This window comes from Aethalodelphis obliquidens, unplaced genomic scaffold, assembly GCF_003676395.1.
Source record: "Aethalodelphis obliquidens isolate GAN/ISIS:26980383/991018 unplaced genomic scaffold, ASM367639v1 scaffold16, whole genome shotgun sequence".
Lineage (NCBI taxonomy): Eukaryota > Metazoa > Chordata > Mammalia > Artiodactyla > Delphinidae > Aethalodelphis > Aethalodelphis obliquidens.
In genome coordinates this window covers 26,560,373-26,587,219 of record NW_020837960.1, presented here as the reverse complement: position 1 = coordinate 26,587,219, position 26,847 = coordinate 26,560,373, and the positions used below count along the sequence as shown (strand labels likewise).

Below are 26,847 nucleotides of genomic sequence, written 5' to 3'. Positions count from 1 at the left end.
GCCCGGGTCGCTCCCCTCTCCCCGGCTGTCCATGGTCTGGGCACACTGGGCTGTGTAATGTGCTTGGTGTGCAGAAGCCTGTTTCCAGGCCTCCTCCTCTGTGCTGGAAGTCTCTGCTGTCTGGAGTTTACTTGCTCAAGCCCCGCGTTGAGCTTGCTGCCCTGCTTGGTCCTTTGCCCTCCCTCTTCAGGGGCTCCCTTGGCAGTGCCATTAGAACAGCTGCCATCAGAGGGTGCCCATCTGCACTTGGTCGTTGGTGGAGAGACTCGTCTGTCATGTGAGACCATCAGCTCCTTGGGGAGCTGCTCATTCATCTTCTCCCGGCTGCTGGCATGACACGTGGCTGTGACACATGCAGCCACTCTTTGATTTTCTGTTGAACAAACAATAGCATAGATGAATAATGATAGTGACAGTAGCTGCTAACACCCAGAGCCTCAGCGTGTGCCAGGCCCCGTTCTGGGCCCGCTGCATGGGCTTCACCACCGGATCCTCAGCTGCCGGCAGCTGGTTCTGCCCTCTGTCCTCGGCCCTGCGTAGGGATGGGCCCTCCATCCTGTGGTTGGGTGCCCCCTCCTCCCCCCAACATGTCCACAACCCTGGAGACAGTGGATTTGTCAGAGGAGGATGAGGAAAGCAGGCCCTGCCCCAGTTCCTGGACCAAGCGCGTTTGTTTCTGTTCCCTCTGCTGCCAGGGATTATCTTCAAAGCAGGTAGTTGGAGCAAAGTAAATTGGCTGCAGACCTTGCATCCTGGAGCTTCAGGCCCCTTCAGAGGAGCTGCGATTAAACCTGGAAGCCCTAGGGAGCTTGAGTCGCCGGGGGCAAGGCTGTGCCGCTGAAACCTGTTCAGTGAAGTAGGTCGCAGCGAAGAACGGACCGGGGGGAGCCCTGAGCCAGGGCGGGCCTCCAGCCGTGGGCTCCCAGGGGTGTGGTGAGCTCCGATCTGTCCGGCCTGGCTCAGATCCCTCCCTCCCGGCTTGTGTGGAGGACCCACGACCACCCGGCCCCACCGCAGTTGATCGTTTGTTTCCTCTTACAGCAGGGCCACCGCCAGCACCTCCTGAGCCTTTAGTCTATACTGAGCCCTCGCTGGACACTTTCCGCCTCGTCTCACTTCATCCCGGCAGCTCTCCTCCGAGGGGGTCATTTAACGTCTTACTGCTTTCGTATTTTGGTGTTTAATTTGGTTTCTCTGATAAATGTTACCGGGAGAGCTTGGGAGGATAAGTCCGGCACAGGAAGGAAACGGGAGTTAGGAGGCGCAGTCGCCTTCCTGCCTGGGCTGGTCCTGCTCCCTCCCTTCTTCCCTCCCAGGAACAGAAGACCCCGTAGGTTAGTGTTGCTTAAGTCATTGCAATGAATTCCTCTCCCGTTTTCTCGCACTCGAGGGCTGGGCTGGCCTATGAATCCTAGGCCCAGGTGAGCTGTACAGTTTGATTTATCTCTCGGGATAGGTGTGCTAAGGCACATTAGCTGGCTTGAATCATTTAAAGTTCTCCTGAGAAAGGTCTTATTTCTGTTGCCTGCCCTGATTTGCACTTTAGATATAGTTCCCTGCAGCGACTCACAGGAATTCATGTTGAAAATAGAAAAGGGAAAATGACTTTTAAACAGCAGTTTGGCATAGAAGAGCTTGATTTACCTTCGAGTATTACTCCAACTGCGCATCAAGGCCAAGCTTTCAGGAGTAATTTTTTTCCCCACTGAACCTGGAAATTATGAAGCCAGACAGCAAACACGGAGCCTCAGGGCCCCCCCTCCCCGGCCCCCGCCACGCTCTGTGAGATACCTACTCTGTGCTCTTGTTAGCCTTGTTGAAGGTGACAGGTCTTTCTTACCTCACTTGCTAATTTTTCTTACTTTCCTCCTCTGTCAGCACCATTTCTCCTTCATTTCCACGAACTGCAAAAGCTGGCATTCTGTTGGTAGGAATTCTGTAAATGATTCATTATTTTCAATTTGGATTTGTTAATGGTGTAGCATATTCTGTGCCTTCAAAATGCATTTGGTTCCTTGATGATTTCTTTTGTTTTATTTAGATTATGGAAATGCAAAGATAAAACCAGCTAGTATTTTTTTTTAATATTCATCTAATGGGGATTATCTTGCCATATTATGATTTGCTCTTCTGCCTGAAAGTAACGGTATTTCTTATGTTACTGCTTTAAATATTGTATAATTTATTTCCATCGTGGGAAAAAGGAGTTCTTAATTTCACAGCAGAGTGATAGGGAGAAATATGTTTTGTTTCCCTTTTTTTAGAAAGATATTTTACCATTAGGCCGGTATATTTTTGGAGAGAACTAAAATCTAGTTTACGCTTCCCTCAGTGCAGCCTTGTCTGAATAAAAGTATGGTGTCTTTATTCCATAGAGACAGGGAGGATTTGTGGAATTCACTTGACTTCAGGGAAACATCTTTCCTCTCTGTAATTTCTACTTTAAACAGTAACACTGTCAACTCATATTAGTTGCTTATTTATGAAAGGTTATGTGTTAGTAATATTGAGAACCAACACCAACTAAAGACAGTTTTTCTTCAGTACGGAGTCTGTGTTCTGAAGGGCAGGGGCTTTTGTGTTGACATACTCTTCTTTTTCACATAGCTACCTGGCTTGGCAAACAAGTGAGGTAAGACTAACCCTGGTTATTAGCTGAGGGGTCACTGAACTTGTTAAATTGGGAAGGTTATTTTTCTTGATAAAAGAGGAAATTCTAACCCAGAGAGCTTTGACTGTCCATGTTTGGAATAAGGCATCGATGGGTTTGGGGAAGATGGATTTTTGAGTATCAGGTCCTACGTTAGATTGACCTCAGTTTTTATATCCCGCAAGTTGCTACAGTGTTCTGTTTTCTGGAATTCTGTGATGCTGAGTGGTGTTGATGTGTTGCAACCTTCCTGTATGATGTTTATTAATAATTCTATTTTGGGGGCTTCCCTGGTGGCGCAGCGGTTGAGAGTCCGCCTGCCGATGCAGGGGACACGGGTTCGTGCCCTGGTACGGAAAGACCCCACATGCCGTGGAGCGGCTGGGCCCGTGAGCCATGGCCGCTGAGCCTGCATGTCTGGAGCCTGTGCTCCGCAACGGAAGGGGCCACAACAGTGAGAGGCCCGCGTACCGCAAAAAAAAAAAAAAAAAATTCTATTTTTGAGACCTTCTTGAGGGTTTTAAATGTGCATGCTAGTTTAGAGATAAACAAAAACAGAATATTAAATACCCAGAAGCAGAATTTAAATGGTGTTTGAGGTTAAATCTCTCCTCTCTTCTTAGAACTTAATGAATGATTTGGGCTCTGCATTTGCCTTGGCGTGTGTGTGTGCGTGTGTGCATAAAAAGTGAGAAAGCAGATCATACCCTAGTGACCATAAATGGGGGCACTAAGCTCTTTTGTTCTGCTGGGTTGGCCATGTTCGCTCTAAGGAGGAGACAGCCCTGAAGTGACGGATTGGGAAGACTCGCATTCATTCGTTCAGTCACTCATGTGGGTAAATATTTATTGACCTTCTTCTGTGTCCTGGCTGTGTTCTAGATTTGGGGGCAAACAGTACATAAAACCACATTCCTAAGGAAGAAAACCCCATATTCCTGCCTTCATGGGGCTTACATTAAACTAATATATAAGACAAGCAGTAAACAAATAAGTATATATTATGTCAGTGGTGGTAAGGGCTCTGGAGGAGAATAAAGCAGAGGCAAGGGTGGGGGCAGTGGTGGGCTTTTCTCTCCAGAGCCACATACAACACCTGCTGGCATCTCAGCTCCCACAGAGAGGTTCATTTGTATTTCACCCTGCCTTCTGAAATGTCATCCTGGAGGTGGGAACGATTAAACCACGTGAGTCGTTTGCCTCTTAGCGTGAATATGTGTTAGATTATCTCCTTTGAGCAAATGTTAGTTGAGAGAGAATTTGAGGTAGTGGATGTCTGGGGATAGGGTGGGAGGGATCAGAGGTATCGGGATGGGTGGCGTTGTCTCCTGCTTCTGAGTAGGACCTCCTGCTACTCAGGGACTACCCCCAACCCCCATGGGGCTTGCACTGCATTACTGCTCCTTGGAATTGCCTGGCCAGCCCTTCAGTACCTTCCTGTTCCATGGCATTGCTCGTTTTTTTCCTGGGAATGCTAATTGGAGAAAGCAAACTCTACGAAATGCTTTCCTCTTAGCTTCTCAGGAGAAGTGCACTGTAAAATTAAGGCACTATTCTTTGTCTGGTTAACCTTCCTGACCGTTTGGTTTGTCACTTTGCTTTCTATTTTCCACATGTTACTGTCAGGTTACTATTATTATGATTTTTAATGTGGAGCCTGGATGTGTCTCTAGGGATATCTTTGTCTATTTACATGCTCCGACTCGAAACATTAAATCATTCTAAATGGGGAATGATTCTAATTCCTCTCGCTCCCCTGGCCCTATGGCTTCAGCAGGGTTCTGGTAACGCTCCCCTGCGTGCCTGGAGCAGTATATGCAGCGCGCTGCTGACCCGAAACCGCTGAGACGGAAAGCTTGCCCCAGATTTAGCTCTGCGGCCCGCCAGGCTCCGGCGGGGATGTGAGAGTAGGAATTTGTACTTCTTCCTGCTCGATTCTCAGCAATTCCCCTTTGCTTCAGAAGGCACCAGAATCCAGGTTTCTAAGAAGTTGTATTCCATATGCATCTATCTTGTGGTTTATAGCTACAGACACGAATGGTATACTCAGATCCTATCTCCTTTGATGTAGTATTTCCTTAGCTGGTAGCCTAAGCATGTTGCCTTCACACCGATGGATAATCTTAAGTCTGGAGAAAGGCAGCCTGCAGTACTAGTTTGTAGCAATTGCAGGTGCTTTTAAAAATGAGCAGAATTGATCGTGTTGAACTATGATTTTTGTCCCCATTTGAAGTAAAACTGTTGACTATGAGAATGAACCCTTATTGCTGATTTTAATGTAAAAATGTTTCTCTCTTTTTCCAGCTTTTGCTTTGGTTTCTAAAGATGTGAAGAAGGAGGTCAAACAGTCTAAGGTACGAATTGTAAAGTCAAATCTATTCCTCCTGAGATTTGTCTGTATTTTCTTTAATAGGAGCTGTAATGATTTCATCTTTCAATGAATTAATGAAATGTTGGTTAACACAGATTTTTGAACCCAAGCAGCAACTTACAGATAGGTTTGCTTTTAAAAAAAAAAAAATCCTTTAGAGTTAAGGCAGATCCACTTGGTTTGAAATTTCATTTTAAGAAAAAAGGTGCTTGGTTACAAAGCTAGACATTTTAGAAGTCTTGCTTGGATACCGTAGTTTTCTCCAGTCTTACTGCGTCTTAACCTTGGCCTTAATTTTCCCAGCCTGTGAAAAGATTCTGCTGTGTGAGGGTCACAAGAGCCTGAGTATCCCTCACCTTGAAGGTGGCACCGTCTGAGAGGGCATCCTGGGGACTGGTCAAGAGACCCCAAAGGTGACTGGCAGGCTCCTTGCACAGTCAGAACCCGAAACCAAGACGTGGGGGACCCGTGGAGAGGGGATAGCACGTTTCCAAATCTCAGAGCTGCTCCTTTGCCATCATTGGTCGCATTCAAGAACTGCATCTGAATTTTACCATTTGGGGTTGCGTTAGATCAGTTTAGCATACAAGAGAGAGAATATTTTTAAAATGTGAGGTTGAGCTTTTTTTTTTTTTTTTTTTGCGGTACACGGGCCTCTCACTGCTGTGGCCTCTCCCGTTGCGGAGCACAGGCTCCGGACGCGCAGGCGCAGCGGCCATGGCTCACGGGCCCAGCCGCTCCGGGGCATGTGGGATCTTCCCGGACCGGGGCACGAACCCACGTCCCCTGCATCAGCAGGCGGACTCTCAACCACTGCGCCACCAGGGAAGCCCATGAGTTGTTTTTGTCACTTTAATTAAGGCTCAGTTGACTCTATTTTTTTCCCTCGCAATTTAGTATAAAAGCATTTTTAAATAGCACGTTTCTTTTACCATCAGAGTATGATTGTGCTAACTATGCCGTGGGATCCCTAAATGCGAATAATAATTCCTTACGGTTTTAAGATTCTTTGTGATTAATAAAGCATTTTCAGGCATTTCATTTAACTTGATTTTCTCAGTGATCACGTTATTGCTAAGCAAAGCAGACATTCGCATGGAGAGCAGAGAAAATTTGCCCTTGGAGAAGTTACGTGATTTGATCGAGGTCACATAACTGTTAAAAGGTGAAGTTAGAATCCAAATTTTCAGACTCCTTGAATTTTTCACGCTGCAGTTTTGTATTACATTGTCACGTGCATTGCCACGTGTGTGTTTGGCAATGATGAGGCTTATAATGAACTTAAGGGTTATTAATAGGGAATTAAAATTTCATGTAATAAATTTAGAAATTATAGCCCATTCTTTCAAATGGAGGTTTTTACTAATCTTTTCAAAAGAGGAAATATATATATATATTTGGCCTTAAATACATATATAAATAGAATAGAGATAAGGTGAGTCCTATATCTTAGTGTCATGTTTCATGCAAAAGTAGTAAAGCCCTTGAAAAAGGCCATCAACCCCATCTGTGCTTAGGCCGCAGAGCCGAAAAGCCATTAATCCCATGAGGAGCGGCAGTGATGAAATGTCCACTGTAGCCCATACCCAAGGCTGGGAGATGGAGGAGAATCAATTTGTCCAAGGTCGTCTGTAGATGAACCTGAGATAGGAGTTAAGGCTCTTTCCAATAACCGCAGGAATCCGGGATTATCATTCGTTTATCACTCTCAGCAGAGCTGACCGGGATCTGACACTGCTGCGCAGAAGGCCGCCTTCCGTCCTGCTCACTGCACTGCTCGCCTTGGTCAGGGGCTCTGGTTCCCTAGAACTAGGCCAGCCCTGCTCGGGGCTGGGGTCCTTCCCCAGACGGATCAGATTCGCTGGTTGGCATCTGGTGGCTTTGCACCAGAATCCCGAGGCTGCCAGTGCCCTGTCATCCTGCCCGGGGCTTGCCCTCTGGCCCAGGCTCCCCTCCTGGGCTCCTGGCCCCTGGCTTTTGTCAGATTCTGACCCAGCCCAGCTTTCCGTGGAGCCTGCCCTCCCAGGTTGGGGCTCAGGCTGCTACCTCAGCCAGGCCACCAGACTGTCTTCCAGTTGCACTTTTGCCCGGCCTTACATTCTGTGCTGGCCTGTGATCCTGGACCCTGTGGGACGTAGGCTTCGAGCCGGGCTCTGGAGCCAAACTGCTGTGGTTCACGGCCCTCCTACAACCCTGAACCCCTGCGGGACTCAGCAAACCTCACTAAGCTCAGCGTCCTCGTCTGTAAGACGGGGTAACAGGACTGCCCTCAAAAAGCTGTTCTGAAGATGAAGTGGGTGTGTGTGTCCGTGTGTGTCCACCACTTAGAGCAGTGCCAGTTCCTGTTTAAATGTTGACCTGCTCTAACAGCAAGAAATGTCTTATGCAACCTTTCAAGAGGTACCCACACAGATCAAAGTAACGGAGGAGCCATAGGCCTTCCTGCTTTTATCAGTTAAATGTCTTTTATGGTGGTTGTTGACTTCATATGAAGCGGATGATGAGGATGATAAAAAGAGTAGGAGTTAATAATTACTGAGCATTTGCTTTGGGCAGACATTACGTCATCTAACGAAACCCTCACAACAACCCTGGCAAGTAGGTCTTGTAATTGTGATTCCTATTTCACTGAAACCGAGCCCTGAACTAGTGCATGGTAGAGGCAGAATTAGAGCACGGGCCCAGCTTACAACTGAGTGTAATGATGACCACATCTGGTTCATTCATTTTATTCGAGATCTAGGGGGTGGTGATTGTTTGCGACCGAGTAGAAGATGCCAGTTTACGTCTCTTTCTTCTTAAAAGATGTCGTAACAGATTCTTTGAGGTTGTTTTATCTTCTTTTAATGAAGGATTTATAAACTGAGCATCGCATATATGGATTGCAAGTGTTGAAATCTATCGTGCCTTAAAAATAAAACCTGCACGGAAGGGTGACTTGGATTTGTCTTTTCCTGGCCAGGGTAGGAGCTGTCTGGGGGGTAGATGCCCTGGTAGCAAATGTCTTTCCTGTCTGAGTAGCAATCCCGTTGACTTAGAAAACTTTGACAGTGAGCACATTTTGATGGGTGTTGATCGTCAGTGTCAGAAACATGGTTAATAAAACAAACCGTGTGTTTCTTCTTGGGAAGAGCTAAGCCTTTTCACGAGGGAAGCTGGAGACAGAATTGTAAATGTTCTGTCAATTCGTTCATTTAGTCTCATTTTCTTTCTCAAAGGGGAAATTACTGAAGACCATTCTGGTTCCGTTTCAGTTCACCTCATTCAAGTATTTCTTGGATATTTTATTTTTACAGTTTACATGTCCTAACTATTGTGTCAGGCAGTCGGAGCCGCAGTGCTTGATAACAGATAGAAAGCTGTGGAATTCGGGTTGATTTTCTTTGGTTTTAGCAGGGCATCTGGTAGAAAGTCCAGTTCCTGTTCCAGCTTGTTTAGTCTGGAATCGCTGAGTTCAGGATAGTTTTTGTGTTCTACTTGTGGATAAAGGTGACTTTTACTGTAGGTATTGCTCTTAGTGTACTCTCAAAATATATTTCCATCTAATGACACGTATTTTCTGAAGAACGCCTCTGGACAAGGACCGGGCACGCGTTACCGGTGGGTGGAAGGAAGGAACGCCGGAAAGGAGACAGAGACCTGGATTTTAATCCTGGCTCTGTGGCTGGAATGGCTGTTGGAGGTTGGGCAAATCCTGTATCTTTCTGAGCCTCCCTGACTTGCAAAGGGGAGTGTTGGATTGGATCATCTCCCGTGCTATTTTTAAAAAATTGTGGTAAAATACACAACATAAAATTTACCATTTTAACCTTTTTTTTTTTTTTGCGGTACGCGGGCCTCTCACTGCTGTGGCTTCTCCTGTTGCGGAGCACAGGCTCCGGACACGCAGGCTCAGCAGCCATGGCTCACAGGCCCAGCCGCTCCGCGGCATGTGGGATCTTCCCAGACCGGGGCACGAACCTGTGTCCCCTGCATCGGCAGGCGGACTCGCAACCACTGCACCACCAGGGAAGCCATTTTAACCATTTTTAAGTGTACAGTTCAGTAGTGTTATGTATATTCCTACTGTTGCACAAGCAGTCTCCAGAACTCTTTTCATCCTGCAAAACTGAACCTCTGCACCCAGTAAGCCACAATTCTCCATCCTCCTCCCCCAGCCCCCCACCACCCTGCTTTCCATCTCTGTGAATTCAGTGGTCCTAGGTACCTCATGTAAATGGAGTCATACCGTCTCTGTCTCTTTATAACTGGCCTATTTCACTTAGCATAATGTCCTCGAGGTGCGTCCATATCGTAGCAGATGTCAGAATCCCTTCCTTTCTAAGGCCGTTGTATGGAGGGACCACATTTTCTTCGTCCATTCCAGTGCTATTTTTAAATCGAAAATCTCCAATTTTCCGTTATCCTCATCTGGCAGCCAAAGCTGTGGCCTGGCAAGGAGAAGGCAGCCTGGCCCCAGGGGAAGCCGAGGGTTCCCTCCCCGAGTGCAGGCAATGCTCCTGGCCAGAGGGGCAGTGAGTCCACACGCGCTAACCTAGGACAATAGCCTGGCTCTGCTTCAGCACATGTAGGGAAGTGGCTTGAGCTTTCCAGTCTTCTTTTTTTTTGTGATACGCGGGCCTCTCACTGTTGGGGCCTCCCCCGTTGCGGAGCACAGGCTCCGGACGCGCAGGCTCAGCGGCCATGGCTCACGGGCCCAGCCGCTCCGCGGCATGTGGGATCCTCCCGGACCAGGGCACAAACCCATGTCCCCTGCATCGGCAGGCGGACTCCCAACCACTGCACCACCAGGGAAGCCCTCCAGTCTTCTTTAGTGGCTCTTCTGAAAAGAGTTTTATCAGGATTAGGTAAAGTGTCACTTGATCCCGAGGTACAGCAAATCAGTACGTAACTCTGAGGTTCTTCTCGACTCGGTGGTATTTCTGTTCTTGAGACAAAGATAATTTCAGAAAATGCTACCGAAGGTGGCCGCTCCCCTGTGTTCCTCCCCCTGTCCTCATCTGCTGTCACGGTCCCTCCTGCATCCTAAGAGGACACGTCTCTGTGGCAGCGTCTTGGCTTTTAAGCTGTTCCGGTTTTGGTGATAAAGGCTCACAACTGCACTTCTCGTTGCAGTCTGTGAAGAAGATGGAGGGGTATTTGCCACCGTCCATTTATCATAATTATAGCATGCACCGTTGCAAATGGAAAGGGGCAGTTAGAGAGAAAATTCCTTCTTCCAGAGAAGACAATGCAAGTGGCAGATTTAGCTGCTGACACTGTGCTTTGTCAGAGAAGTCTTTGAAAAGCTCCTCCCTGATTTAATCAGGATCAGGTACTTCTGTGCTTACGTGCCCACGTCCAGATTTCTGCGTCTGAAGCTCTGCAGCTCTGAGACGTCCCTTCTGTGCTCATGAAATGTCATGAGCCCGAGGCTGACCCCCTCCACGGTCCTACTCAGGCCCTCAGGGCTGCTTCTCAGGTAGGAGAGAACACGGTGGTGTCATTCTTTTTTCTTTTTTTTTTTTTGATGTACCACGCAAGCACAATATTTATTTATTTATTTTCTGGCTGCGCTGAATCTTCGTTGCGGCGCGTGGGGTTCTCTAGTTGTGACGCACGGGCTCAGTAGTTGAGATGCGCAGGCTTAGTTGCCCCGTGGCATGTAGGATCTTAGTTCCCCGACCAGGGATCGAACCCACGTCCCCTGCATTGGAAGGAGGATTCTTAACCACTGGACCACCAGGGAATTCCTGGTGGTGTCATTCTTGACGGCAGTACGTCTGAGCCCCCAAAATGTTAAATATGAAAATTAGTAGAGCCCATTTACCTGAGGAACACACAACTAGAATCGGTACTATCTCTGATATATTTGTAATGCTTAGCATTTACAAGTTTTTAAAATTAACCCTCCCAAGAGCATCATGAACCATCTTACTCAGGAAGAGCGAGGCTCACCTCAATTCAGTGACGTGCTCAGGATCACATCAGAGAGGAACGGCCCCATAGGAATCTTCTGCTGTTATGCAGAAGTATTGATACGTTGTTGCTGCCCCCCCCCCCCCCCCCACTGCTTAATTTTGGTCTCTTTCTTTAGGGAAGCATTTCCAAGCTCTCATTTTCAATGTCTACCTCCAAATGTTAATATGTACCATACATATGTATTTGGTGTATTGCTAGTTTTGTTATGTGACGAGATTTATCTTTTTCTCTTTTATTTAAAATACAGAATTTGGAGAAAAGTGGTATATCAGAGAAAAATGACGTAGGTGAGTAATGATTTCTTTTTTAACTTAAGAGTATGTATTCAGGTGTACTTCTTGTAAATTATATTTCAGTGAAGTGAATTTTCCTTTCTGATTTTATTTACGGGATAAATATTGTTGTCCAAATAGGCCGTCTTTGGCCCAGCCCGGTGTTTACCCTCATGAAGACACAGGGGGAACACTTTTCAGATTGACATATTGGAAGTAACAGCTAATATGTTGGATTGAATTCCCTCGGCCACAGTTTACTGAGTTGCCAATAAGGACAGATTCCCATGCCGGGGGGGCCGCTGTGAGGGTGCAGAGGCGGATGAGACAGAGGCTGTTCTGAGGGTGGCACACTTCGCGGGATGAAGGGTCAGCTGTGGCCTTGGCTCACGTGCCCTCCGCTGGGAGCCGGGTCGCCACTGCTGACCTGCAGGCAGCATGCCCGTCCCCTTCGGGTCAGCTTGGCAGCCGCGTCTTCTGTTAAAACATGGGGCGAGGCCGCTCCTGGCTGCCTTGCAGACACACGGTACCCGCCTCACAGCCCATCAGCACTCATGTCTGCACCCCCTTTTACACACATCTTTCTCCCCATTATTGTGAGCGTCTTCAGGGGTGTGACCATGAGTTCGGATTCGGATTCCGTGGGCAGCGGGCCCCAGGGTGTTGATGGGAGGGCAGGGCCGCGCCTCTGTGTGTTGGGTCTCTTCCTAGAGGGTGTGAACTTGATCATTGTCAGTCATCCCAGGGTGGGCCATGGAGACCTGGGAGGTGGGCCTTTGGACGGGGGAAAGGGACGCTTTCCTTCCTAGGCCCTCCTTGCCTGGGCCTGGGTTCTGAGGCGTCTAGAAGGCAGGAGAGGCCCCCCTCCGGGTGGCAGGGTGGGATGGACTGTGCTGGGCCTGGGTGTGCGGGGACCGCAGGGGGTGGGCTGGAGTCTTCGGATCTGAGAGCAGCAGTGTTTAAGGAGCCACAGGGATTCATTGCTCTGCCTTCCCTGCGTTACAACACCCTGTGTGGCTGAGCCTCTACTCACGGGAGGAGACTTAACCTCTGCGGCCAACCCTTGTGCATTTGGGCATTTGGCTGTGTGTTGATTTCGTGGGAGCTGGTGGGCCTCCTCGCAGTAAGTGGTTCTTAAATGAACAATGGCCCTGATCTGGAATGTGGTCTTGAACGCACCTGGGGAGCTGCCTGAGCAAGTGAATCTACAGTCTCCAAGTTGCAAATGGCAAATCCAGTGATAACTGAACTTGGTGTCAGTTCATCTGAAAAACGACTCAGGGAGCTTATTTGCTTCAGTCTTAACGTCAGTCTGCAGGACCGGGATGGCGGTGGGGCTACCAAAGCAGCTATCCCAGCAGAATCAGTGCCTGGATCCTGGTCTCACAGTGCTCAGGGCTGGGTGACCGACTCCAAGCGTGGGGCAGTCTTTTTTCCTCTTTTGACTCATTGCCTAATCAGTACATTCACTGGTGACCATGGTTCTCACCAAGTACGACATCCCTCCAGTGGCTCTTCCTGTGTGTGTGTGTGTGTCCATCCCCCAGCCTGAAGTCCCAGGCACTTGTTATGCAGCTTTTGTCAGAAGACCATCACATTGATTTCACATCGGAAAAACACCAGCGTGAGATAATTTTCGACCGGGAGAGATTTGTACTTACTGGAACGGTTGGTGCATGGTATATACTCAGAAACGGGAGAATTAGAGAACCTTTGATTGCTTTTTCTTTTTGTGAATTTTTGAATTGTATTTTATTTATTTTTTTGTACAGCAGGTTCTTATTAGTTATCCATTTTATACAAATTAGTGTATATATGTCAATCCCAATCTACCAGTTCATCCCACCGCCCCCCCCAACTGCTTTCCCCCCTTGGTGTCCATACGTTTCTTCTCTACGTCTGTGTCTCAATTTCTGCCCTGCAAACCGGTTCATCTGTACCATTTTTCTAGGTTCCACATATACGTGTTAATATACGATATTTGTTTTCCTCTTTCTGACTTACTTCACTCTATGACAGTCTCTAGATCCATCTACGTCTCTACAAATGACTCAATTTCGTTCCTTTTTATGGCTGAGTAATATTGCATTGTATATATGTACCACATCTTTATCCATTCATCTGTCGATGGGCATTTAGGTTGCTTCCATGACCTGGCTATTGTAAATAGTGCTGCAATGAACATTGGGGTGCATGTGTCTTGTTTTTTGTTTTTTTTTTTAGTGGTACGCGGGCCTCTGACTGCTGTGGCCTCTCCCGCTGCGGAGCACAGGCTCTGGACGGGCAGGCTCAGCGGCCATGGCTCACGGGCCCAGCCACTCTGCGGCATGCGGGATCCTTCCAGACCGGGGCACGAACCCGTGTCCCCTGCATCGGCAGGCGGACTCTCAACCACTGCGCCACCAGGGAAGCCCGCACGTGTCATTTTGAATTATGGTTTTCGCAGGGTATATGCCCAGTAGTGAGATTGCTGGGTCATATGGTAGTTCTACTTTTAGTTTTCTAAGGAAGCTCCGTACTGTTCTCCATAGCGGCTGTATCAATTTACATTCCCACCAACAGTGCAAGAGGGTTCCCTTTTCTCCACCCTCTCCAGCATTTGTTGTTTGTAGATTTTCTGATGATGCCCATTCTAACTGGTGTGAGGTGATACCTCATTGTAGTTTTGATCTGCATTTCTCTAATAATTAGTGATGTTGAGCAGCTTGTCATGTGCTTCTAGGTCATCTGTATGTCTTCTTTGGAGAAATGTCTATTTAAGTCTTCTGCCCATTTTTGGATTGGATTATTAGTTTTTTTAATATTGAGCTGCATGAGCTGTTTATATATTTTGGAGATTAATCCTTTGTCTGTTGATTCGTTTGCAAATATTTTCTTCAATTCTGAGGGTTGTCTTTTTGTCTTGTTTGTAGTTTCCTTTGCTGTGCAAAAGCTTTTAAGTTTCATTAGGTCCCATTTGTTTATTTTTGTTTTTATTTCCATTACTCTTAAGAGGTGGATCAAAAAAGATCTTGCTGTGATTTATGTCAAAGAATGTCTTCCTATGTTTTCCTCCTAAGAGTTTTATAGTATCGGTCTTACATTTAGGTCTCTAATTCATTTGGAGTTTATTTTTTGTATATGGTGTTAGGGAGTGTTCTAATTTCATTCTTCTACATGTAGGTGTCCAGTTTCCCCCGCACCACTTATTGAAGAGACTGTCTTTTCTCCATTGTATATCCTTGCCTCCTTTGTCATAGATTAGTTGACCATAGGTGTGTGAGTTTATCTCTGGGCTTTCTATCCTGTGCCATTGATCTATATTTCTGTTTTTGTGCCAGTACCATATTGTCTTGATTACTGTAGCTTTGTAGTATAGTCTGAAGTCAGGGAGTCTGATTCCTCCAGCTCCGTTTTTTTCCCTCAAGATCACTTTGACTATTCGGGGTCTTTTGTGTCTCCATACAAATTTTAAGATTTTTCTTTTCTAGTTCTGTAAAAATGCCATTGGTAATTTGATAGGTATTGCATTGAACCTGTAGATTGCATTGGGTAGTATAGTCATTTTCACAGTGTTTATTCTTCCAATCCAAGAACATGGTATATCTCTCTGTCTGTTTGTATCATCTTTAATTTCTTTCATCAGTGTCTTATAGTTTTCTGAGTACAGGTCTTTTGTCTCCCTAGGTAGGTTTAGTCCTAGGTATTTTATTCTTTTTGTTGCAGTGGTAAATGGGAGTGTTTCCTTAATTTCTCTTTCAGATTTTTCATCATTAGTGTATAGGAATGCAAGAGATTTCTGTGCATTAATGTTGTATCCTGCAACTTTACCAAATTCATTGATTAGCTCTAGTGGTTTTCTGGTGGCATCTTTAGAATTCTTTATGTATAGTATCATGTCATCTGCAAACACTGACAGCTTTACTTCTTCTTTTCCGATTTGTATTCCTTTTATTTCCTTTTCTTCTCTGATTGCCATGGCTAGGACTTCCAAAACTATGTTGAATAATAGTGGTGAGCGTGGACATCCTTGTCTTGTTCCAGATCTTAGAGGAAATGCTTTCAGTTTTTCACCATTGAGAATGATGTTTGCTGTGGGTTTGTCCTATATGGCCTTTATTATGTTGAGGTAGTTTCCCTCTGTGAGCACTTTATGGAGAGTTTTTATCATAAATATGTGTTGAATTTTGTCAAAAGCTTTTTCTGCATCTATTGTGATGATCATATGGTTTTTCTTCTTCAATTTGTTAATATGGTGTATCACATTGATTTGCATATATTGAAGAATCCTTGCATCCCTGGGATAAATCCCACTTGATCGTGGTGTATGATCCTTTTAATGTGTTGTTGGGTTCAGTTTGCTAGTATTTTGTTGAGGATTTTTGTATCTATATTCATCAGTGATAGTGGTCTGTAATTTTCTTTTTCTGTAGTATCTTTGTCTGGTTTTGGTATCAGGGTGATGGTGGCCTCATAGAATGAGTTTGGGGGTGTTCCTTCCTCTGCAGTTTTTTGGAAGACTTTGAGAAGGTTGGGTGTTAGCTCTTCTCTGAATGATTGATAGAATTCACCTGTGAAGCCCTCTGGTCCTGGACTTTTGTTTGTTGGAAGATTTTAAATCACAGTTTCAATTTCATTACTTGTGATTGGTCTGTTCATATTTTCTGTTTCTTCCTGGTTCAGTCTTGGAAGGTTATACCTTTCTAAGAATTTGTCCATTTCTTCCAGGTTGTCCATTTTATTGGCATAGAGTCACTTGTAGTAGTCTCTTAGGATGCTTTGTATTTCTGAGTGTCTGTTGTAACTTCTCCTTTTTCATTTCTAATTTTATTGATTTGTGTCCTCTCCCTCTTTTTCTTGATGAGTCTGATTAATGGTTTATCAATTTTGTTTATCTTCTCAAAGAACCAGCTTTTAGTTTTATTGATCTTTGCTATTGTTTTCTTTGTTTCTGTTTCATTTATTTCTGCTCTGATCTTTATGATTTCTTTCCTTCTGCTAACTTTGGGTTTTGTTCTTCTTTCTCTAGTTCCTCTAGGTGTAAGGTTAGATTGTTTATCTGAGATATTTTTTGTTTCTTGAAGTAGGATTGTATTGCTATAAACTTCCCTCTTAGAACTGCTTTTGCTGCATCCCGTAGGTTTTGGATCGTCGTGTTTTCATTGTCATTTGTCTCTAGGTATGTTTTGATTTCCTCTTTGATTTCTTCAGTGATCTCTTAGTTATTTAGTAACGTATTGTTTAGCCCCCATGTGTTTGTCTTTTTTACATTTTTTTCCCCGTAATTTATTTCTGATCTCATAGTGTTGCGGTCAGAAAAGATGCTTGATATGATTTCAATTTTCTTAAATTTACTGAGGTTTGATTTGTGTCCCCAGATGTGATCTATCCTAGAGAATGTTCCGTGTGCCCTGAGAAGAAAGTGTAATCTGCTGTTTTTGGATGGAATGTCCTATAAATATCAATTAAATCTATCTGGTCTGTTTTGTCATTTAAATCTTGTGTTTCCTTATTAATTTTCTGTTTGGATGATCTGTCCATTGGTGTAAGTGAGGTGTTAAATTCCCCCAGTATTATTGTGTTACTGTCGATTTCCTCTTTTATAGCTGTTAGCAGTTGCCTTATGTATTGAGGTGCTCCTATGTTGGGTGCATATATATTTACAATTGTTATATCTTCTTCTTGGATTGATCCCTTGATCATTACGTAGTGTCCTTCCTTGTCTCTTGTAACATTCTTTATTTTAAAGTCTATTTTGTCTAATATGAGTATTGTTACTCCAGCTTTCTTTTGATTTCCATTTGCGTGGAATATCTTTTTCCATCCCCTCACTTTCAGTCTGTATGTGTCCCTAGGTCTGAAGTGGGTCTCTTGTAGACAGCATATAGATGGATCTTTTTATTGTATCCATTCAGCCAGTCTGTGTCTTTTGGTTGGAGCATTTAATCCATTCACGTTTAAGGTAGTTATCAATATGTATGTTCGTATTTCCATTTTCTTAATTGTTTTGGGTTTGTTTTTGTAGGTCCTTTTCTTCTCTTGTGTTTCCCACTTAGAGAAGTTCCTTTACAATTTGTTGTAGAGCTGGTTTTGCGGTGCTGAATTCTCTTAGCTTTTGCTCATCTGTAAAGCTTTTGATTTCTCCATGGAATCTGAATGAGCTCCTTGCTGGGTAGAGTTGGGTAGAGTAATCTTGGTTGGTTCTTCCCTTTCATCACCTTAAGTATATCATGCCACTCCCTTCTGGCTTCCTTAAGTATATCATGCCACTCCCTTCTGGCTTCCTTAAGTATATCATGCCACTCCCTTTTGGCTTGTAGAGTTTCTGCTAAGAAATCAGCTGTTAACCTTACTGGAGTTCCCTTGTATGTTATTTGTCATTTTCCCCTTGCTGCTTTCAATAATTTTTCTTTGTCTTTAATTTTTGCCAATTTGATTACCGTGTGTCTCGGTGTGTTTCTCCTTGGCTTTATCCTGCCTGGGATTCTCTTCACTTCCTGGACTTGGGTGGCTATTTCCTTTCCCATGTTAGGGAAGTTTTCAACTATAATCTCTTCAGATATTTTCTTGGGTTCTTTCTCTCTCTCTTCTCCTTCTGGGACCCCTATAATCTGAAAGTTGTTGCATTTAATGTTTCCCAGAGGTCTCTTAGGCTGTCTTCATTTCTTTTCATTCTTTTTTCTTTATTCTGTTCTGCAGCAGTAAATTCCACCATTCTGTCTTCCACGTCACTTATCTGTTCTTCTGCCTCAGTTATTCTGCTGTTGATTCCTTCTAGTGTAGTTTTATTTCAGTTATTGTATTGTTCATCTCTGTTTGTTTGTTCGTTAATTCTTCTAGGTCTTTGTTAAACATTTCTTGCATCTTCTCGATCTTTGCCTCCATTCATTTCCTGAGGTCCTGGATCATCTTCACTATCATTATTCTGAATTCTTTTTCTGGAAGGTTGCCTATCTCCACTTCATTTAGTTGTTTTTCTGGGGGTTCTTCTTGTTCCTTCATCTGGTACGTAGCCCTCTGCCTTTTCATCTTGTCTGTCTTTCTGTGAATGTGGTTTTTGTTCCACAGGCTGCAGGGTTGTCGTTCTTCTTGCTTCTGCTGCCTGCCCTCTGGTGGATGAGTCTGTCTAAGGGGCTTGATGGGAGGGACTGGTGGTGGATAGAGCTGGCTGTTGCTCTGGTGGGCAGAGCTCAGTAAAACTTTAATCTCATTGTCTGCTGATGGGTGGGGCTGGGTTCCCTCCCTATTGGTTGTTTGGCCTGAGGCGAACCAACACCGGAGCCTACCCAGGCTCTTTGGTGGGCTAATGGTGGACTCTGGGAGGGCTCATGCCAAGGAGTACTGCCCAGAACTTCTGCTGCCCGTGTCCTTGTCCTCACGGTGAGACACAGCCACCCCTCACCTCTGCAGGAGACCGTCCAACACTAGCAGGTAGGTCTGGTTCAGTCTCCTATGGGGTCACTGCTCCTTCCCCTGAGTCCTGATGTGCACAGTACTTTGTGTGTGCCCTCCAAGAGTGGAGTCTCTGTTTCCCCCAGTCCTGTCGAAGTCCTGCAATCAAATCCCACTAGCCTTCAACGTCTCATTCTCTGGAAGTTCCTCCTCCTGTTGCCGGACCCCCAGGTTGAGAAGCCTGACATGGGGCTCAGAACCTTCACTCCAGTGGGTGGCCTTCTGTGGTATAAGTGTTCTCCAGTCTGTGAGTCACCCACCCAGTGGTTATGGGATTTGATTTTGCTGTGATTGCGCCCCCCCTACCATCTCATTGTGGCTTCTCCTTTGTCTTTGGATGTGGGGTATCTTTTCTGGTGAGTTCCAGTGTCTTCCTGTCGATGATTGTTCAGCAGTTAGTTGTGATTCCGGTGCTCTCACGAGAGGGAGTGAGAGCACGTCCTTCTACTCCAGCATCTTGAACCAGTGACTGGTGGCGCAGTGGTTAAGAATCTGCCTGCCAATGCAGGGCACACGGGTTCGAGCCCTGGCCCTGGAAGATCCCACATGCCACGGAGCAACTAAGCCTGTGTGCCACAACTACTGAGCCCATGTGCCACAACTACTGAAGCCTGTGTGCCCAGAGCCCATGCTGCACAACAAAAGCCACCACAATGAGAAGCCCGCACACGGCAATGAAGAGTAGCCCCCGCTTGCCGCTACCAGAGATAGCCTGTGCACAGCAACGAAGACCCAACACAGCTAAAAATAAATAATTTATAAAAAAGAAAAAAAAAAAAGAAAAGGATAGCTTTGTTGCTTTGCTAGCAAAGGGAGACACACTGGGCTTCTGCCTCAAAGAACTGTGTGTCCCCACCTTTGATTGCTTTCCTCTTCACAGAAGAGTTAATCCTCCTACAGGCCCCCTCTGTAGCCATCTCTGGTCCTGTTTCCTGAAAGTTCTACAGCTACCCTCGGCTTTAACACCGAGTGGGTCCTCGCTGTATCCTTGACTATCTTCCCTTCTCGCCCGTCACACTCATCATTATTGTCAGGCACTTAGTGTGTGACCCATTTATCACTCATTCCTGGAGGAGGTACAGTGACAGTCTGTCTTGAGTTGTGACTGTGTTTGCTCAAGGCACATTGCAGTGGGTTTAGGGAAGTATCAGCAAAGGGATGGGGAAATAGCGGAATCGTCTTACTTGGTTCCACTGACCAGGCATTGAGAGCGTAAGAGTCACGTGGTTGAACGGCATGAACAGAGAAGACAACCCGGAGATCTAGACTCGGCCAGAATGCGATGCAGTCCAGGAGGGCTTAGGGTGTATGTCAGGAAACATTTCCTGGTGCCGATACATAAAGAACAGCAGGAATCTAAGAACCAAACTGTACTGTGCTGGTTCTTTTCTGGAATGGGGGTAGGGCTGAACGTGGTCATCGTTCATTGTGTCAGGGTTGTAGGACCTGTGTACACCTTTCCGCTTTTGCCTCATACAGGTAACTCCAGCACACGCATGCCGTTCCTTACCTCACCGTACAGCCTCCCCTAACTGTAATACTTTCAGGGCCCAACACTCCACTTGCTGTCCCGAACCTTCACTGCTCTCTCTGTTGGAAAAGTCGTCCCCGGGTGTCCCCAGGACTTGGTGTCCTCATCACATCCTCTGGGGAGGCTCTGCTATCTGGGGTCCCAGAGCGCTCTGGGGCCCTTCCCCAGTTTGAAAGCTGTTAATCTGTAGACCCGGCCTCGTTGCATGGCACATAAATCCTTCCTGATCTGATCTGGCTGACGCAGCCTTCCTCTCTAACTTTATCACTGACTGTTCCCTTCATCCTTTTCTCAGAAATGCCCGATAAGCTCCCTGGTCGCCTCTCAGGGCTGCTCCCAAGATAAGGTGGCTGTGGGCTCTGTGATAACTCTCTTCTTCCTGCCACTGATCTGCTACCTTGTGCCTGAGTCTGTAGAAAACTGTTTTATTTTTTTTTGCTTTTTAAATGTTTAATTTATTTTTTTATGTTAATTTTTAATTTTAATATTTTATTGTTTTGGCTGCACTGTGCACATGTGAGATCTTAGTTCCCCGACTAGGGATTGAACCTGTGCCCCCTGCAGTGGAAGTGCGGAGTCTTAACCACTGGACCGCCAGGGAAGTCCCACTGCTGCATTTTAGAGGAAACTCAGGAAGCACCCCTCCCCAGAAGCTCTCCCTGCACTGGCTCTCCTCCTCTGTGCCCCCAGGGTCCCTGCTTGGCTCTGCAGTGACACCCGCGGCCTCGTGCTGTGATGGCGTCTTCTGAGCTAGACTCCCGTGCTGGGGTCGCGCTTGCTCCTTTGTGTATCCTGGATCCTCGTGCTTAGAAGAGGCTTGGAGACGTTTGCTGAGTGAGTGCACACAGCGTGCGCAGTCCAAGCACTTGATAAAGGAAGGGGATGATCTCTCAGGAGCAGAGGAAATAGCACAGGACCCAGATACGAAAAGGGGAAGAATTCGCTTTTTTTCTTCACCCCAAGCCTCTTCCCCACACCAAAGAGCTGCTTCTGTGCCAACAGTGGGAACTTTGCTGATCTGGTAGAGGAGGTGGTGGGAGTTGATTCCTGCAGGGTTAACCTTTTGACAGATGGAGCTGCTCTTTTTTTTTTTAACTTTAAAAATAATTTTTTTTATTAATTTAATTTATTTTTTGGCTGCGCTGGGTCTTCATGACTGCGTGCGGGCTTTCTCTAGTTGTGGCGAGGCGGGGCTACTCTTTGCTGCGGTGCACGGGCTGTAGGTGCGCAGGCTTGAGTAGTTGTGGCTCTCAGGCTCTAGAGTGCAGGCTCAGTAGTTGTGGCACATGGGCTTAGTTGCTCTGTGGCATGTGGGATCTTCCCGGACCGGGGCTTGAACCTGTGTCCCCTGCATTGGCAGGAAGATTCTTAACCACTGCGCCACCAGGGAAGTCCGAGCTGCTCTTTTAAAAAAATTTATTATGAATTATTTTGAACATACAGGAAGCTACAAAGAGTAACATGGTGTATCTACCACTCAGATTAAGAAATAAAATATTCCTAACACAGCTGTAGCATTTAAACCATCATCTTGATCTGGTGTCTATCATTCTCCTGTGGTCTTTTATACTTTCACACCATATTTGATATGTATACATGCATATATATGGTATATATCCATTTTTAATATATTTGTGTTTATATTTTTGTAAACCATTGATTTATACTGTATGGTTATTCCCTTGTGCCTTGCTTTTTTCCGCATTCTGTCTGTAGGGTTCATCTCCAGTATCCATCTGGCTTGATCCACGTAGCGTCAGTTAATGTTTATTGCTGTGTAGTAGTCCAATCTGTGTATCCTGTTAGGGGGTGTCTGGTTTGCTTCCAATTGTTTCTTTTTACACAGTGCTGCTGTGAGCACTCTTGTTACGCGCCCTTGTACACGCATTGAGAGTTTCTCAAGGATGACTAATAAGGCTGGAGTTTCTGGGTCATTGCACGTGTGTGCCTTCAACTTTATTAAATTTTGCAAAAATTATTCTCTGAGGCTTAATGACTCCAGTCTTAAAAAAATAAATATTTTTCATTTTGATAAGTCAGTTACGTTAGTGTTTCAGATGTAGTGGATCGAAGGTTCCATTTCAGTTGAAGTAGAAGATACCCGTTGGAGCTGTATCTGTGTGTCTCATTTATACTGATTTAAAACGGAGATCGGTATGTGGAGGGTTCATATTTATATAAACTCCTGCAAAGAAAGAATGAGGTCATAGTCAGCAGGTTGTTCAGCATTTCCTTTTAAATTTTTTGTTGAGTTTTAACCAGAGAGCATTTTGGATTATTTTTAGGATCTGGACTGCTCACTGTGGAGCTATTTGTTGTATGAATATTTGAGTGAATAAATGAATGGAACTATAGAACTGAACATGAGAACGATAAAATTTAATGGAATAAATTAAAACCAAGTTAGCGGCCCTGAGTCGAGGGGTTAAAGTGAAAAGCTCCTGGTGGGGGGAGGGTCCTCACATTCATCTACTGTCAGCCTGCTGGAGGCTACAGTTTTTTAAATTTTTAATTTTTTAAAAAATTTTATTTTATATTGGAGTATAGTTGATTAACAGTGTTGTGTTAGTTTCAGGTGTACAGCAAAGTGATTTAGTTTTACGTATACATATGTCTATTCTTTTTCAAATTCTTTTCCCATTTAAGTTATTGCAGAGGACTGGAACAGAGTTCCCTGTGCTGTACAGTACTCCTTGTTGGGTATCCATTTTAAATATAGCAGCGTGTACATGTCAACCCCAAACTCCTAGTCTATCCCTCCCCCCAACCCTCCCCTCCCTGCCCCCCCACCCGGTAACCAGGGGTTCATTCTCTAAGTCTGCGTCTATTTCTGTTTTGTAAATAAGTTCAGTTGTATTTTTTTATTAGATTCCACATATAAGTGATATCATGTATTTGTCTTTCTCTGTCTGACTTACTTCACTTAGTATGATCATCTCCAGGTCCATCCACGTTGCTTGGAGGCTAAAAGTCTGTGACACCTGCCTTCGGCCAGCACCCCTGTCTGGTGGCAGCGTCCTGACACAATGGCAGTTCCTTTTCTTTATCACGAGCTCAGAACCTGGGCAGGCCTGATGTGCTTCCCTGGTGCAGGGCCTGAGCAGCCCCCTCAGCGGCGAGACGTCTGTGGTCTCCCCTGGTCTGGACCCTGTCAAGACACCGGCTGCCCCGAGGCCAGTCTTAGCTGGCGGCAGATATGGCCAGTGTTGCCGACAGGCTTTTATGCAGCCCTTCCCGCCACAGCCCTGCTGTGTGGAATCGTGGCTGTTTTCCTGGAGAGAACGCTGCATCCTGGCCAGGTGCCTTGTGAGGTCATTGCTGAGCGTCACCTTGAAGGGCTGTCCAGAATGTGCTTGAGGTAGAGTGTTAGTTTGCTAGGGCTGCTGAAACTAAGTGCCACGAACCGCGTGGCTTCAGCAGACGTTTGTCTCCCAGTTCTGGAGGCTGGGTTGGTTTCCTCAGAGGCCCCCCTCCTTGGCTTGCAGGTGGCCGTCCTCTCCCTGTGTCTTCACAGCATCCTTCCTCCGTGTGTCTCTTGCCCGGATTTCCTCTTTTTATAAAGACGCCAAGTACTGTATATCGGATTAGGACCTATACTAATAACCTCACTTTAACTCGATCACCTCTGTAAAGGCCCAATTCCAGATTAGGTCACATTGTGAGGTGCTGGGGATGAGGACTTCAACACATGAAGTTTGGGGGACACAATGCAGCCCCTAACAGGTAGACACACTGTAGGGTTATGTGGGAATTGTTAAAAGGCTTCTTGCAGACATTGGATTTTCAGTGACGAGGGAAGCGAGTGTTCTTTCCCACATTAACATTTGCGTACTTTCTGACAGATGCAGGAGCAACGTCACAGTTTGTTACCACAGACTTGGTTAGTACAGCGGGCTTATTTACTTACTAACTTCTAGGAAGGAAGTTGCAGAGATCAGTTTAAAAAGGGAGATTGTGTTATTAGAATTACATATAGATTGATTTTTTTTCCCCTAAGAGTTTATTGCCTGAAGGCTTGCCTTGTGGTTGTTTTTGACTTGTTTTCAAGTTTATTTCAGTTGTTGTTAAAAAAAATACCTGAAAACTTTTTGTCGTTGTTGTTCTAGATTTAAAAGGAATTGCATTTGTCATCCAGAGTCAAAGTAATTCTTTTCATGCAAAGAAAGCAGAACAGTTAAAACAAAGCATCTTAAAGCAAGCGGCAGATCTTACCCAGGTATGTAGAGGTGACTTGGAATGTCAGTACTTACTTATGTCTTGATGCATTTATGTTTTCCAAAGCTCTTGGTCCATAGATGATCAATTTTATTGAGATAAAATACCTCGTTTTTGTTTTGCTGGCTTAATATGGACTATATTGTTTAAAATGCTCTAGTTAATTTCTAATGCTCAAAGCATCGTATTCTAAATTATTATATATATATTTTAAGAGAATTATATAAATGTATAGGACTATCACGGTTTCATCATAAAGTATGATAGAAAAAAGTGGAAGAAATAACTTTTTAAAGGCAGAGCTTAAAATAGCAAAGATAATTAATGTTCAAAATTTTGGTAACAAGTTCTATGGGAATTTCTATGTTGAAATAACACTTTCATTAACCTTAGTGCGGTGCTGCTTCTGTGAGTTTCTTAATCCGTTTTTAAATTGGATCTTATTAATTGAACTTTTGATTTGATTTATAATGTAATATCCAAGAAGGATTATGGAGAGAAAGACTGACACGTCCAGGTACACTTTAATGATGTTTGAAATAGGCGTGAGCTGAGTTTAAATCTGTTCTGAATGATGCTGGAGGTTTGGGGCAAAGGAAGAGCTACCTTCTTGTGCTGCCATATAGGAGCTTTCTTTTTTAGCCAAGCAAAGAAATTCCTCCCAGCCCGCTCCACTATGTGGCTGTGGCCTTCAAGACAGAAGTGCTGTCTGCAGGTAAAAGCCGTCAAGAGCTCTCTGACAAGAGACCTGTGTGTTTGACAGACAGCTTCTTTCTGTTGGTGGGAGCTGGGAAATAAAGGGTTGGAGATATCAATGGAAAAATGAACAACTGTAAATGGTATTCAAGGTTAAGGCACTGCTGACAGTAGAGCTTACTGTGCTTAATCTTTAAATGCTTTACGTATGAAATTCATCCACCCTCCCCACGTCCCCGCAAGGACAGACCCTCGGTTCCTCATACCTTCTCAAGGGAGAGGAAGGTGTTGCAGGCTATAGACAGGTGGTTGGTTTTTTGTTTTTTTTTGGGGGGGGTACTTGGAGATAGGAGCAGCTTGATGAGTTTTAAGTTCCCCTTTGTCTGGAAACCCAACTTTGGAGATTTTCTTCTACTAAACCTTTTCAGATGCCATCAGAGAGGAAGTCCTGCAGCAACCTTGACAGGCTGGGGTTCCTCCGTGGGCTCTGGTAGAGGCCTCTGTGGGGTTCGGGGAGCAGGGCCCCACATAGTCCCTCAGTGGGGTTCAGGTGAGCATTCATGGAATTTAGCTCAGGTGGGCCTTGGCTGTTACCCCAAACTGTGAATCAGTGATGATGTCAGGACAGAGTTATGTATCGTTTGAATTCATATATGAATTAAGGGCACATATATCTCTGTACCTTGTTCCCAGAAGTACCTTCCCTTTTGTAGAGGCAGATTCATGTGTGTTTTATTTATTTTTTTTAAAATAAATTTATTTATTTTTTGGCTGCGTTGGGTCTTCGTTGCTGTGCGCAGGCTTTCTCTAGTTGTGGCAAGAGGGGGCTACTCTTCGTTGCAGTGCGTGGGCTTCTCATCGCGGTGGCTCCTCTTGTTGCGGAGCACGGGCTCCAGGTGCGTGGGCTTCAGTAGTTGTGGCACGAGGGCTCAGTAGTTGTGGCTCGCGGGCTCTAGAGCGCAGGCTCAGTAGTTGTGGTGCGTGGGTTTCGTTGCTCCACGGCATGTGGGATCTTCCCAGACCAGGGCTCGAACCCGTGTCCCCTGCATTGGCAGGCAGATTCTTAACCACTGTGCCACCAGGGAAGCCCTTATGTCTCTCTTTTCTAAAGTTCTCTGAGGTCAGTATAAAACATAAGAATGTAACATCCTGGTTACACGCTGTAATATGGTTCAACCATGATCAGTGTTCTGCTTGTGGTAACCTTTCCTAGAAAGGTTAGAAAACATTTCTATTTCTCTAAAGTGTTGAACTTTTCTAGCAGTTTATTCTGCGCTTCTGTTTAGTTTCAGTGTGCTTCTACTTAATTTGTATTGTCCTTTGCATTTACAGTTTGCCATTTAGACCACCTGTTTAGCTGGTGACTTAGATCGCCACTAGGTGGCAGTATTGGTTTTACATTTAAAGACACCTAATAAAGCAGTATCACCAAGCAAACCCCTCCCCCAGCATCTAATTTCCGTGATAATAAATGGAGTCTAGACTGAAGCAATTGGAAAGCTCCCTTTAATTATCAGATGGTCTGTTCTTCTTATTCAGTTCTTTCCTAGCGTGGAAGCCAGCTATGAGTACTGAAGTAGTTATGACAGAATTTCATTTTAACACTTGGATTTAATTTGCTCACAAGATCCAGGGTGTACTGTTACAACTCAGGTAATTTCATATTTGGGTTAACGCGTCTTTTGGTAGTTGACATGGCTGGAAAGATTTTACAGTTTGC

At 45.2% G+C, this 26,847-nt stretch overlaps 1 protein-coding gene across 4 annotated transcripts in view; it reads left to right on the top strand.

The window, feature by feature from the left end:
* B3GLCT (beta 3-glucosyltransferase) overlaps positions 1–26,847 on the top strand; it is a 108,389-nt gene that overhangs the window by 9,194 nt on the left and 72,348 nt on the right. For 3 of the 4 annotated variants that reach the window (XM_027116562.1, XM_027116561.1, XM_027116560.1), the window contains exons 2-4: positions 4,955–5,004; positions 11,230–11,269; positions 24,323–24,432. In XM_027116562.1, the coding sequence (XP_026972363.1) occupies positions 4,955–5,004; positions 11,230–11,269; positions 24,323–24,432 (200 nt within the window). Of the gene's footprint in view, positions 1–4,954; positions 5,005–11,229; positions 11,270–24,322; positions 24,433–26,847 lie in introns of those variants that run through there. The other variant, XM_027116564.1, reaches the window with a different exon arrangement.